Genomic DNA, 14,170 nt, shown 5'->3' with positions numbered 1-14,170 from the left:
GCGCGCCCGGCGTTGGTTAAGTTTTTAACTGTCATGTGGCATTTTTTGATGCTCAGATGGCTCCCGTGTCATTTTCACGATGCCCTGCCTTTGGGGACAGCGAGTTGCCCTGCCCCGCGCGGCGTCCCCTCATGGTCTCCGGCGACCTGACCCTCGGTGGGGAGCCCTGAGCCACCGCCCTGCTCTTGCGGCCCCAGCCCTGGGCGGTTTCGCGACTGCCGGGCCAGCGCCGTGAGCCACCCCCACCCCCCGCCGTGTGCTCTGCCATGGCGCAGCTTGGCCGGTGACCCCTGGGAAGTGTTTCTGCGGGGGCTCGGGTGTTGACAGGGCACGGGGCCAGTGCCCGCTGCCTGCCAGACGGCGCCCGCGGGATCCCGCTTGGCTTTCCGCCAGCCCCACTCCTGCTCCCTGCAGCCTCGCCAGCAGTCGCTCGGTGTCGGAGCTCTACCAGCCTGCTGGGCGCAGTTTTAACTTGTGTTTTTGTTATTGAGAGAAACTGAACACCCTTTCACTATTTTGGGGGCGTATGTATGTACACGGCACTGCCACATGTATGTAAGGCACGTATGCGCACGTATGTATAGACACCTGCACGCAATACCTCGTGTATGCACACATGCAAACTCGCATGCACACATATGTCTGCACGTGTTGCGGCGTGCCCACGGAAGCAAGCTCACCTCATTTTCTCCGTCTAGAGGTGTGCCTGCTGGCATATTCTTTTGTGATGGTGCAAATATTCTCCCTCAGTTGGTTTATGATCTTTTTTGCCAAGCTAAAGTTTTTTGTTTCCCATATACAGAGTTCAGTGTCTCAATCTCTTCTTTCATTCCTCCCTGATGGTTGTCCTTTATTTTTGGGAATCCCGTCTCCTCCCACACTGTAAGAATGCACTCACCGTTTCTTGTTTCTCGTAGGGTTTTTTATGCTTCTCTCTCTGCTGCATTTGGCATGTGTACAGGAGTCTAACTTAATACTTTTCCAAATGGCTACCCCTGTCCCTGTGCAGCTGGTTAAAAAGCCTCTTTCCCCGCTCTGATTTGGGTCGCAGGGACTGGGCCTGTTCTGTCTCTTCTCATGCTAATCCCACCTGCTCGCATTACAGTCAGTTTCCCTGGAGCTCATAAAGCTGATCCCTTTTCACTTTCTTTTCATGGTTTCTTTTGGCTGTTACTTGCTTGTTAATTTTTCCCTATGACCATTATAGTTTCAGAAATGTGGTTTTTTATTGGGATGGTGTTAAATTTACAAATTGCAGAGGAAGAACCTGAATGTGTGCAGTGTCGAAACCTCGGGGCCAGGGGTCCGGGTGCCTGGAGTTCAGCCTCTGCACAGGCTTCCCGCATTTCCAGAGCGGGTTCTGCAGGCCCAGCCGCATCTTCTGCAAAGAGCCCGGGCCGCTTTCCCTCCGAGGCCTTGCTTTGAGTTCCCATAGCATCCCCAGCACAGGCATGGCAGCCTCGCCCCCTCCAGGACCGGGCTTCAGGGAGGCAAGCACAGAATGAGCCCCTGGGAGGGGCAGTGGGTGGGTGGCTGTGCTGCCCGAGGGCCTGGCAGGGCTCCCTTCTCTGCACTGTCCCTGCTGCCAGCAGCCAAGGACCCCAGCAAGGTGATAGGGCTCAAGCAGGCGTGGTCCTGCCTCCCCTGACGACCCCCCCCACCCCGCCCCGTGTACTTGGGGAGGGACCCGCAGATGCTGAGTCCTGCCCAAAGCCTCTGGGCCCCTCCCTCATAGCCCGGGGGAGTCCTCCCATCCCGATGTGGGAGCCCTGGCAGAAGGCACCACCCCTGCCTGTAGGGACTGGCGGGCAAGGGGACATGGGGGTGGGGAGGCTGGAGCCAGGCAGACACAGGCACAGCCACTTAGGGACGCCTGTGCCTGGCCAGGAGGCCTGGGGGCAGGGGCCATGGGACCCCCAAAAGGCTTGGACGTGGGGAGGATGGTGCCCCCGCCCTGAGAAGTTGTAGGCACTTCTCACTGGAGGGCTGCATGTGTGAGTGGGGCAAGCAGGGCTGGGAGGGCCTGTGTGTTTCTGGGACCGTGAAGGAAAGGCCTGACCCGCTCCAGGAAGTGGCCAGCACCTTCCACCTGCAGCCTCGGCCTGGCCGCAGCCCTGCTTCTCCCTGGAGACCTCCTTCCCTCCTGCCACTGCCCCCAGAGCCGCCCGACAGGACAGAGCTCCTTAGCATGCGCTCATATTTAATTATAATTATAATAGAACCACACGGAAGGGGGTCCCTCATCCCAAGTGCCCACTGGCCTCCTGGATGCTGGTGGCCCTGCCCCAGGAGTGGGGTGCAGTGTGTGGATGGGAGGGGTGGCCAGGCCACAGCGCGGTGCTCGGCCCAGGGGGTCGCCTGTACCTTCCCCCCCAGGCCCTGGTGGGAGCCCGGCCAAACGCCTTTAAATAGTCGTGTGAATGGGTGCTTAAGCTAACCCCCAGTGTGGGCAAATGAGGGGCGCTGGGTGCCAAGGAGAACCCCCAGTGTGGGTGAATGGGGGGCCCTGGGTGCCTGCACCAGTTCCCCCAAACCACAGAGGTTGCCACAGCTAGGAAGGGCTAGTCAGCCCCAGCCCTGCCCCCGACCAAGGTAGCCTAGGGTGTCCCTTACCTGAGTGGTAAGAGGGGCTGGGATGGTGTGGCGGGGGCGCCAGAGCGCTGGCTGGGCCTAAATGGCTTCCAGTTCTGCCTGGCCTCTTACTGCCTCAGTTTCCCTGCCCCACAAAAGGCCTGAGGCGCTGCCTGGGCACGTGTAAGGTGGAGGGGGTTCCTGCCCCCCCATCACAGCCAGGAGCTCTTGGAGCTTTCCATGAAACTTCTCTAGACCTGGGAGAGCAGCTGGCTCCCAGGGAGTCCCCAGCCCCACACACCTTCCACCCTGTGCCCAGTCTTGGGCCCTGTGTCCAGGGCGTCTTGGGATGCCCCCACCAGGGACACCTTGGCTGGTCCAAGGCAGTCTTCAACCAGGCCCCCAAGTTCAGGCAAGGGGCTCCGGGGGCGGCAGGCAGGGCCACGGCGTCTTGAACCCCAGGCCGCGGCGGCGGCAGCAGCAGCAGCAGTGAGGTTCAGGGAGCCGGACACAGGCAGCCCTGTCCAGGCATCCGGCCCTCCCTGTGGGGGACGGTGACAGCGGCTGCCTGGGCTCACTGTGGGCATCCAGACATGAGTCCTGCAGTGGGGCTGTGCCTGGCAGGGCTGGCGGAGGTGCAGGACAGCACCCCCGTCACCCCCAGGCAGCTCAGCCCCTGGGTGGCCTGCACCGCCCTGCACGCTGCCTGTGCCTCCTGAGGGAAGGAGCTGAGCCTAGGCCCGCGGTGGAGGGTCTGCAGGATGTTGGTGGCCAAGGAAGCCCGTCAGAGGGGCCAAGAGCAGTGTCCGTCCTCTGGCCTCAGCGGCCGGGGACTCCGAGGGTCTTCGGCTGAGCCCCTGCGGGCCGAGGACGAGGCGCCCAGTCCACTGGAGAACACGATGGTGGCGTACTCCGTCTGCTCAGGGACACAGGGCGCGGGGGGCTCCGAGGTCTTCTCTCGCCACTGGAAGTCCAGTTCCCCATAGTCCACGGAGAACACGGGCACGGCTGAGGGGTCCTCCTTCTTTCGGGAGAGAGGGAAGGGGAGTCAGCCCCCATGGCCCACCCCAGGAAGGAGGCCTGCGGCTCCACAGCCTGGCTGCAGTGCGGTTACCGAGCCTAGGCCCCTCACAGAGGGCCGCTTGCCCCGGGCTGTCCCATCACTGCCCTCTGTGTGACCTGGGGACGCCACCCCTCCTCTCTGGCTCGATGTCCCCTTCTAAAATTTCCCTGGCATTCTTGTAGATTTAGGATTCCAAAATGTGACTTTTCCAGCTCTCCTCTCTCCATCGTAAGGTAGGAAGTGACCGAGCCCACCCCACGCCCTCACAGGCGGCCATGTGCATGAGCCATTCAGCCCCAGCCCCGGAGACTGTAAGCGGGCTGGGGCCCCAGGTCGTAGCTTTAGGGATTGAGGTTGCTGCCGGGGCGGGGAGGTGGGGTCCTGGCCCCAATGGCTTGCGAGACCTGCAGGCCATGTGCTTCCACCTCTGCCCACCTGGGAAGGAGGGCACAAGGAGACACTCACCAGGGGCTGGTCGGTGCGCTGGACTCCCATGGCTCCTGAAGACAAACACACTTGGGATCACCATGCAGACCCTCAGCAGCACTCCTCGGGGGAGGGTTGGGGGTCTTAGCTCAAAGGCCTTCATCACCGGTGGGGAGGAGAGGAAGGGTGGAGGGAGGGGAGGCCAGAGGGAAGGCTGCCAGCAGGGTTGGGGGAGCAGGCTGAGGGCCTGGGGTAACGTTACCTTGTGCAGCCCGGGGGCAGATGGCGACCAGGACCCAGGCCAGCAGCACCAGGCTGGCCAGCAGGCCCACCACGATGCCGACCATCAGGCCTTGGAACTGGCCGGCTGGCCTGGGTGAGGGGCTGGGGTGGGCTGTGGGCACATCTGGGTTTCTCTCTGGAAGGGCACAAAGGTCAGGGGTTAGGACGGGGGTTAGGTTGGAGGGTCAGGGGCAGGGTTTGGGCAGACTAGAGGGGTGGGGTGCTTCCAGAGTGAGAGGACAGGATGCCAGTCACCGTTCCCTGGGTGTGGGACGGAGCCCTGCCCTGGAGCTGTGGGGGTCCCTGCCCTACCGCCTTTGGGCTCACGTTCCTGCGCAGGAGGGGCACCCACCCCGGCCCGCCCCGGCCCAGGGCCTCCTGGGCTGCACCTGTCACCCTGAGCTCTGCTCTTGGGCTCTCTTTGATCTGCGCCGTGGGGGCCAGGGAGATGGCGCCGCAGAGGTAGGTGCCGCTGTCATCACGCCGGGCCCCGATCACGCTCATACGGAAGTCTCGCCCGTTGGGCAGTTGCGTGACTCGGAAGCGGCGGTCGTGGCCGGGCTGGCTGCGGTCTTCGGGGAAGGCGGCCAGCTTGTCCGTCTGGTTGCTGGGGCTCATGCGGTACCAGTTCAGCACGAAGCTGCCCGACGTGTTGGAGAAGCTGCAGGTGAAGGTGGCGTTGTCCCCCTCGGCCACCGTGAGCAGGGCTGGGGAGAAGGCGGGGGGGTTCCAGGGCCTGTCCTGGGAGTCTGAGGGATGGAGAGAGGTCAGGAAGGGGCTGGGCGGCCCTGCAAGGCACCCTCGGCCACCCGCCCACCCTCTTTGGGCAGTAAGCGCTCTGGAGGGGCCACCCCAGCCGGAGGGTCCTCGGTGAGTCTCTCAGGGCCTCTGCTGCCCGGGTACGGCTGCTCGAATGCACGGCAGGGCCTCTTCCTTCTACTTAAGGCGGGGCTTCCGCCCTGTGCCTGGCTCTGACCTAGATCCCCCTGGTTTCCTACTAAGAGCCTTCACCCCCTTCCCTGTTGAAGCCAGTGCCCAGAGAGGGCTGTTCGGGGGCTACCCATCCCTGGCCCATGACCCTTGGGCATCCTGGCCTGGTCCCGTCTGCACTGCTCTGGCACAGGGGAGTGTGACTGGGCCGGGTGGGTGGGGTGCTGCCATGGAGACCCCAGCCCTTGGAGAAGTGCGGCCCCTCGTCAGTCTTTACCCTGTTTCCGGGACAAGCTCAGAGCTGGGAGCCACACCCAGCTCCCAGAGACCACGTGGTGTGGACACGGCTGCCCTGGCCAATGGGCGGTGGGACCTTCACATTTTCCAGCAAGACCGTGGGGACTGGAGCTCACAGCAAAGATGCTTCAGAAACCAAATGAGCCATTGCCTCCTATGTGGACAGACGTGGGCCCCCCAACCCTGGGCTTCCTAAGACAAGAACCTGCTGAAACATTTGCCTGCCAGGGCCAGGGCCAGGGCCTGGTAGACCCAGGCTGCCGCCGGGGGGCTGCAGGTCTTCTGCAGGCGGGGGAGGCGGGGGCGTCGCACAGGCTTACGACCCAGGCCCGAGCTGCCACACAGCAGGTGGTTTTCCCTGCCTGCCCACCCACATGTCCCATGCCACAGGCTTCCCCAAATAAGGCGCCAGCCCTGCACTGTCAGACCCGGGGGATGTCACTCAGCCTCAGCTCTGTCCTGGGCCTGCATGGGGGCCCCCCTGGTTGCCATGGCTGCAGTCAGGTGGATTCCAAGGCGGGTGGTGGTGATAACCCAGGGAGCAATCAGCTCAGAGGAGGACAAGAGGCCGCTGCCCAGGACCTGCTGACTGGACACCAGAGGTCAGTGGGGCTGTGCCTGGACCGACTCCTAGTGCTCACCCCACTGGGTACCTCCCGGGGGATGCGCAAGGTATCTGAAATGACCCCGAGTGTCCCCGTTCCCTCTGTGCCCACAGCCTCCTGGCTGCCCAGCACTTGCCTCCTCCACCTGTGTGCCTGTCCCCCAGCATCCTGGTGGCGTGCCCAGAGGTGGCAGGGGCAGGGCTGGCTGCACTGGGGCTGCTGAGGTGAGCCCCACTCTCTGAGACCTGAGACTGCCCCTTGTCCGCCGGCTGACCAGGGGACGCCCTCTGCAGACGGAGGCAGGGCAGACCCGGGCATCTCCCAGCCTATCTGGAGTGGGTTTTGACCAAGGCGGGCTACGGGGCAGTGTGACTCCCAGGGCCAGCGGGCAGCCAGGCCAGGGCAGCGGGACCACAGTGGGGACACCCGTGCGACACTGGGAGACCTGCCTGAATGGAGGAAGATGGGCCCCCAGCGTCAGGGCCAAGCAGGCTCCTGGGAGGCAGCCTGGGGCGGGGTGGCTGCAGCTGTCACGGGGGCCAGGCTGGACCTGGGTGGAGCACAGAGCAGGGAAGTCCTGTACCCTCTGGGTTTCTGGGGATACAGTGGGGACCCACTGGCACCAACCCAGCAGGCAGCCCCTCAGGGGCTCCGCCTCCCAAGCCAGGGCTGCCCTGTGTCTGTTAGCACAGGCAGGCAGGTGAGGGACCTGTAAGCAGGGACCCTGCATGGTTAGGAAGTGCAAAGACACCGCTGAGGGACCCCCCCCAGTGTAGGGCAAGGTGCTGGCAACAGGGCCAAGGCTGCTGCGTGTCCACACCGCCACATCCACTGAACCACTGTGTGTCGTTCCTTAATTAAAAACATAACTGCTGTCTATTTATTTGCACACCTTGGTGGAGAGGCCTGCTCTTGACTTGGTCTATGCTGGTTGACGACGGGCTCAATGTTTTTCCTGTCTGGCCTTGAGCCAGAACACCAGGGTCCTGCACACCCCCCATTTTGGAATCCACCCCGGGGAGCAAGCCCAGCTGGGCCGCTTGGCCTCCCCTGCCCCCACTAACTGGCTGGGGGGGTGGGAGCTTCCTCCGTGTCAGGCTCAAGCAGCCCCCTCTCCTGCCTTCCCCAGCGGCTCCCAGAGAGGCCCAGTGTGGGGGGCAGAGTGGTGACTTCTAGCAGGGCCTGCCTCACCTCAGTCCTCTGGCCACCTCCTCCAGGAAGCCTTCCTGGCCTCCCTTGGCGGGTAGAACCTACTAAGAAGAGGAGTATTCAGAAATGACCACTGGCTGGTCGTGGGTCGAGTTGGATTTGAGGAGTTTCTATGGGATTCCACTGTTTCCCCAGTACATGGATCCCTCTTGGATCCACGTAGGATCGTGGGTTGATGGGCAAAGGCTGTGCCCTGTGCAGGTCAGGAGGGAGAAAGCCCGTCCTGGGGTGTGGTACAGGCCGTGAACATCATGGGTGGTGAGGCGGGGGTGCTGGGTCCCGCAGAGAGACCCGGTGGCAGGCCGCGCTTTCCAGAAGCGCAGGGAGGAAGGCGTGCCTGCCCCATGGCTGGGCCGGAGGAACCAGACCCAGCAGCTCTGACTATCCCATTAAAGACAAGGAAACTGGCCGCAGGCTGTGCCAGGGTGAAGAGAACAAGCTTGTCCCTAGAAGGCCTGGCAGGGGCGAGGAGTGGGTCTTCTGAGTTCTCACAGTCGTGAGTGTGTGGACGTGAGAGGGGCTGCGGGCTGAACAGAGTCCCTACAGATTCCCCGTGGAGGCGCTAACCCCCGTGACCTCAGAAGGTGGCCTTATGAAGAACAAGGTGATGGCAGCTGGGACTAGGTAAGATGAGGGCACGGGGCCCTGTGGGCGCTGACCCAGCTCGCCTGGTTTCCTGCAGAGAGGAAGGCAGAGCCTGGTGGATAATTCTGCAAGACTCGGAACCCAGAGGGTGGCCAGAAAACCCCTAGCCAGGAGAGGCTGAGCGGAGTCCCTCAGAGCTGGGGGAGCCGACCCGGTGCAGCGCTGCCCAGCACATCCAGCCCCCTGATGGCAGAGGACAGGCTGTGTTTCGAAGCTGCAGCCTGGAGACCCTGAGGTTTCCAAGCCACTTGGTCTGTGCGGCTCCAGCCGCCCAGTCCCCAAAGCACGTGTCAATATTCTCAGTTATCCATTCTAGGTGAGGGATATTCATTGTTGTGTTTTTAAACTTTTTTGGTATATTTTTCAAAATAGTAGGTCGAAAATAATTTAAAAATCTGTCTTTAAAAGGCCAGGGGCAGTGGCTCATGCCTATAATCCCAGCACTTTGGGAGGCTGAGGTGGGAGGATCGTTTGAGCCCAGGAGTCTGAGACCAGTCTGGGCAACATAGTGAGACCCCTGTCTACAAAAAGTGGAAGAAATTAGCCCGGTGTGGTGGTGCATGCCCACAGTCCCTGCTACTCCAGAGGCTGAGGTGGGAGGATGGCTTGAGCCCTGGAGGTGGAGGCTGCAGTGAGCCGAGATCACACCACGGCACTCCAGCCTGGGCGACAGAGCGAGACCCTGTCTCTAAAAGAAATGAACAAAAAAGTGTCCCGGGCTGGGCTGGGCGGTTTTCACAAATGACCTGATTTAATCCTCAGGACACAGCGTCGCCAGGAGGCCTTCTCACCTACAACCCCGAAGCCCACGGAGCAGCCAGTAGGGGCCAAGTCTTGCCAAAGGCCCAGAGCTCGGGGTGCGGCTCTGATGCGCTCACGGTGGTCCCACGCCAGAGCAGAGGCTCTTACTTACGCTCCTGCGCTCGCATATGGGCCGGCAAGCGACCGGGTTTGGGAAATCTCATAAAACACCTTCCTGAGGTGGGAGAGGTGACCAAATAGCAAATGCAGTGGGTCGTTCCGGAGGGAAAAGACGCGTCCCGGAAGGAAGACCCTGCGACCAGGGTGGCTGCGTCTGGGTCAGGACACACAGGACTCCAGTGATGCCCACTGCACCGTGCGGAGTGCCCTGTGCTGAGGGTGATGGGGGGTGGGGTGGGGGAACAGAGACTGCCGCCTCTGAGAGTCTCCTCTGCACCCGCGCGGGCACCTGAAGCAGGAGTGGCTGGCTGCAGACCCCGACACGGGGAGGCTTGGCCTCCTCCTGCCTCAGCTCTTCCTCCCCTTGATGAGCGCCCCCCGCACGTCTCTGGTCCCCCCACGAATATCTCGCTGGAGTGCGTTTTGGCGGCAGCATCTCCAGTTCTGAGATCCACTGGGCCACCCTGAAGAGGTGGCATTTAGGTACAAAGGCAGGGCCCCGGCACCCAGGAGCCAGCACTGAGAGAGGGGCTGAGGCGGGAGCCCCCAGCACCTGCCACAGTGAAGGGGCAGGACCCCCAGGACAGGAGCCTCAAGGGGCATCAGGGCCCCTCATCTTGTCCTCTCACTGGCGTCACAGCCCTGTGCCCAGCAAGGCCCAGAGGGACCGCCTTGGGCTGGGCCTGAGGAAAACTGCCCTCCCCAGGCCTCTGCATCCCCAGGTGCAGGCTGGCCGGGCACAGAGGGTCAGCAGGCATAGACGGTTGAGGGGTGGGTTGTGGGCGCAGATGGCCCAGGGGACCGGCAGCCCAGGAAGAGCCTCCCCTTCTCCTCGATCTGGGAGAATGAGACCAAGACCTCTCCCAGGGACTGCCGGAATAGGGCTTGGGAGTGGCCTGGAATCTGGGCAGAGATGCAGGCTGGGCACCGTCCCCACCCAGGAAGTTTCCTGGAGGCAGAGGAACCGTCCTCACTCAAACAGGTACCCCTTTGATATAATTAGAAAAATGAGTTCATCTAAACTTGACGTCGTAAAGCCAAGATCAGTCTCATATGGGGCTGGTCCCATCCTTAGGAAAACTCGAGTGAGAATCGAGGCCGCCTGGGCCGGGAGAGCCACGCATAGACTCACCCTGGCCAAGGTGGGGGCTCTGGGCAGCCTGACCTGCCATTTTACCGAGACACGCAGCACCCAGGACTGGCTGAGACAGGACAGAGGTCCTGCCTGCCCAGGAACAGAGAGGGGACTTGGGCCCCGGGAGGAGTTACCTGGGCAAGGGGCAGCTTGGGTTAGGGCAGAGCTAGACTGCCCGCCATGGCACCCCCCCCACCTGCCAGGGGCTGAGGGTGGAAGGTCATTCCAGACCCCTGACCCCAGGACACCTGACCGCTGACCCCACCTACCTAAGAACCATCCTTGCCGCCAGCCCAGCTGTAGCACCGCCCAGATGACCGGCCAGGGCGCCCGTGGGACCTGCATGCCGGGAGCAGCCCAGCCAGCGCCAGCCACTGCCTCTACTGCTCAGGCAGACGTGAGCGGAAGGGAAACTGTCCCAGGGAGGTCGAAGGGAGAGTGCCCGCCCCTTGCTCCCACCCCCTCTTCCTCCACTCCATGTGGGCGGGAGTGACAGAGGCAGTGCTGGGGGAGGGGGAGAGGAGCGTGGGGGAGGGAGAGAGACAGAGACAGAGGAGATGGGGAGCAGGTGGGCCCGCAACCCCCACCCCGTGAGGGTCTCCCCAGCTCAGGCCCCTCCTCCGTTCTGTGTCTCTGCTCACCACTGTGGCCTCTTTCCAGAACCAGCCTGAGCTGCCCTTCCTGAGGCTGTGGGATGGGCACAGGACCTCCCCTTCCCCCACCCCCCACCGTCTCCCTGGGGGCCAGGCCTTCCTGCCTGGGAAGGTGGGGGGTCCCCTCTGGGCTCAGGTTCCTGGGGCTGCAGTGGGGGGTAGGCTGGACCCCACTCTCATTCAGTCAGCGCCTCTGGGAGCCTGGGGCTGCCCATAGGGTCTGCCCTGCTGGGGGCAGGTGTCTGGCTCTGCCTTCTCCGCCCAGTCCCCTCTCTGGAGCACAGGTAACCCCACTGAGTGACAACTGTCCACGGCTAACCACTCCCCTTCACCTTCCACCTTCTGGATGACCCCACACGGTGGCCGCATTTCCAGATCTTTCCACTCAGTGACACCTCCAACAGCCTGGTGGGAGGGTGCTGGCCGTGAGGCTGACCTCCCCCTAACCCCCAGCCCACCCTCCAGCCCCCCTGTGCCGGGGTGTGGTGGTTTGGGGGTCCAGTGCCTGGGCCTGGCTGACGCCGGCGTCTGTGACATGGCTTGCTCATCTCCTTGCATTCTGCGTGAGCATTTCATTACAGTGAATGGAAAACAGGAGAAATGAAACTGCTGATATTAGTGACGAGATGCGTCAGGCTCATCAGCTTAAAATAACCGAAGCGAGGCTAGAAACCGCCTGACAGCTGGCGAGGCCGCCTGGCTCCGAGAGGCACTCGCCCGGCTGTGAAGGGAAACATTAAAGACACCGAAACGGTGCAAAAAGAGCATCAAAGATGATGTCTGTGAGGCGCGAGGAAGCTCTCGCTTATGAACAAAGGGCCACTCCCGGGTCTCAGAGACAGGAGGCTGTGTGGGTGGCTTGGTGGGGGGCGGGCGGCCAGGCTGGCCAGGTGGGCTTTTGGGGGCCCTCGGGAGCCTGGCAGCACCCATGATGCTGCCAGAGAGCTAAGGTGGGCCCAGCAACTGTCTCCCGGCACACCCACCCTCGTACCCCGGGCGCTGCAGAAGGGTTGGTCCGTAGGCGCCTCCACAGCCGTTCGCCGCGCCCAGGCAGTAGATGAGCGGATACCTCCTCCCCCCGACTGTCCTTGGCCTGAAAGCAGGTTCTGGACAGACTCCGCTGCCCCCAGGCCCCAGGGGTGTCCAGTCTCTGCGCCGGTGTTGGAACGGGCCTTCCTCCAGGTTCTGAGCTGTGTGGGACAAAGTTGTCCTCTGAGGACTGGGAATGCCCCTGTGTGTGCTGACCTGGGGCCCAGGAGGTGGGCTCGGAGATGGAAGATGCCATCAGACCCCTAGGGGGTCTCGTCACCACCAAGGCCCTGCCCCCAAAATCCCACCTGCAAGTGCTTGGACTCGTGTCTTGGGGTAGGGGTGGGCACAGGGAGAAGCCCAGCTTCCGCCTTGCCCTCTCCTTCCTTCTCCATCTCCCACCCCCTGCTGTTGCCCTCCTGTCCCTCCCTGTCGCCCGCCCCCTTCCCTCTTCTCCCTGGTCCTACTGAAGGGCCTGGGACAGCGGGAGAGGAGAGCTGGTGGGGCACTCAGCATGGAGCCCGCAGCCCGTGGGCGCCAAGGCTGGTCTCTTCGTGCTGCCACTCAGCGGGGCGCCTGCAAAGGGACACATGGACCCAGGGAGGGGCCTGGGGTCTGAGCCTGGAGGACATGGCCTGCAGGGATGCGGGGGTTGGGCATGGGGCCTGGACTAGTGGGCTGAACCCACAGGGTCCCGGGACCCCACCCCGAAGCAGATAGGAGGTCCCAGGGCTCAGGCCTAGGGTGGGGACTCATGAGGCCTGCACTCCAATATCACGCTCCTGACCACTCACCAACACCCTCACCGAAACACATACACTGTCCCAACACACACGCGATCCGCAACACACACAATCTCCAGCACACACACACAATTTCCAAAACACATGATTTGCAACACACATAATCCCCAACACACAATCCACAACACACACAGTCCCCAAGACACACACAATCCCCAATACACACAATCTCCAGTACACACGCACAATATCTCCAATATGCACACATAATTCCCAACACACAATCCACAACACACACACAATATCTCCAATACACACACGTAATTCCCAAAACACATGATTTACAACACACACAATCCCCAGCACACAATCCACAACACACACAGTCCCCAAGACACACACAGTCCGCAACACACACAAAATCCCCAACACACGCAATCCTCAACATATGCACAGTTCCAATACACAACCTCCAATACACACACAAATTCCCCGCAATTTTCCACACAAACACAAAATTCCCAACACACACAATCTCCAACACACAATCCTGAACACACAACTTCCAACACGCACAGAATCCCCAACACACACACAAAATCCCCAATACAAACAATCCTTAGCACACACACAATTCCAAATACACACACAATCTCCAACACACAGAATCCCCCCCACAATCCTCAACACACACACAAAATTCCCAACACACACAATCCCCAAAACATACACAATCCCCAATACACACAATCCCAACACATACACACGACTTCCGACATGCATAGAATCCCGAACACACACACGAAATCCTCGACACACACAGTCCTCAACACATACATGAAGTTCTCAATACACACAACCCCCAAAACACAATCCTCAACGCACACAATCCCCAACACATATAATCCCCAACACACACACACACACACACACACACACACACAAAACTCCCAACATGCACAGAATCCCCAACGCATGCATAAAATCCCCAGCACACACAATCCTCAACACACACACATTCCCCTGCACACAATCTTCAACATGCACACAAAATTCCCAACATATACAATCCCCAACACCCACACACAATCCCCAACACACACACAGTCCCCCTACAATTCCCAACACACATAATTTCCAACACACACAATACCTAACACATACATACAACCCCAGCACGCATATAATCCCCAATACACACACAAAACCCAAACACACACAATCCCAACACAACCTACAACAACCACACAAAATCCCCAACACAAACAATTCCCAACACACTATTTCCAACACACACACAACCCCCAAACATACATGCTCCCCAGTACACACATGCTCTGACACACGCATGCTCACCAGCACTCACACTTTCCTCCACGCACACCCTCAGCTCCAGCCTTCTGCCCAGCAGGCTCCCACTGCTGGCTTCCGTCACAAGGAGGAGAGGAAGATGGGGTCTGGGGAGCGGGGTGGATGGGGCTGAGGCGCCCTCGGCTGGCTGGCCCTGCCCACCCTGCCCAGTCTCCTGTCTCACCCTCGCTTCCCAGGGAGCCTGGACACCTGTGCCCTTCCTCCTCTGCCAGCTCCTTCCTCACTGAGGGTCATGTTCCCCACAAGTCACTGGCCCTGGGATCGGAGCGGCCAGATTCTATCCAGGACAT

At 61.2% G+C, this 14,170-nt stretch overlaps 1 protein-coding gene across 2 annotated transcripts; it reads right to left on the bottom strand.

Annotated features, from left to right (window-relative positions):
• Nucleotides 1-1,201: 1,201 nt before the first annotated feature.
• PDCD1 (programmed cell death 1) lies at nt 1,202-10,494 on the bottom strand. 2 transcript variants are annotated; one of them, XM_003936784.3, is made up of 5 exons: nt 10,354-10,494; nt 4,732-5,091; nt 4,323-4,478; nt 4,100-4,134; nt 1,202-3,595 (listed from the first exon to the last, which is right to left on the bottom strand). In XM_003936784.3, exons 1-5 carry the CDS (start codon nt 10,427-10,429, stop codon nt 3,356-3,358), a joined length of 867 nt encoding a protein of 288 aa, XP_003936833.1. In that variant the 5' UTR covers nt 10,430-10,494; the 3' UTR covers nt 1,202-3,355. The 2 variants fall into 2 exon arrangements, with proteins under 2 accessions (XP_003936833.1, XP_074254795.1); XM_074398694.1 differs by having other exon boundaries at nt 1,202-3,592.
• Between the last annotated feature and the right edge of the window lie 3,676 nt (nt 10,495-14,170).

Source organism: Saimiri boliviensis, chromosome 5, assembly GCF_048565385.1.
Source record: "Saimiri boliviensis isolate mSaiBol1 chromosome 5, mSaiBol1.pri, whole genome shotgun sequence".
Lineage (NCBI taxonomy): Eukaryota > Metazoa > Chordata > Mammalia > Primates > Cebidae > Saimiri > Saimiri boliviensis.
The sequence above is the reverse complement of the archived record's forward strand: the minus strand, read 5'-3'. Positions and strand labels throughout refer to the sequence as shown.

What these genes read in the sequence shown, in the direction of transcription:
- PDCD1 (XM_003936784.3), bottom strand. Translation starts at nt 10,429, where the DNA reads ATGCAGGTCCCACGGGCGCCCTGGCCGGTCATCTGGGCGGTGCTACAG. An exon ending in AGCAGAGCTCAGGGTGACAG is followed by an intron (nt 4,479 to 4,731) that starts GTGCAGCCCAGG and finishes GTGCCCTTCCAG; the next exon opens with AGAGAAACCCAGATGTGCCC. An exon ending in AGCGCACCGACCAGCCCCTG is followed by an intron (nt 3,596 to 4,099) that starts GTGAGTGTCTCC and finishes CTCTCCCGAAAG; the next exon opens with AAGGAGGACCCCTCAGCCGT.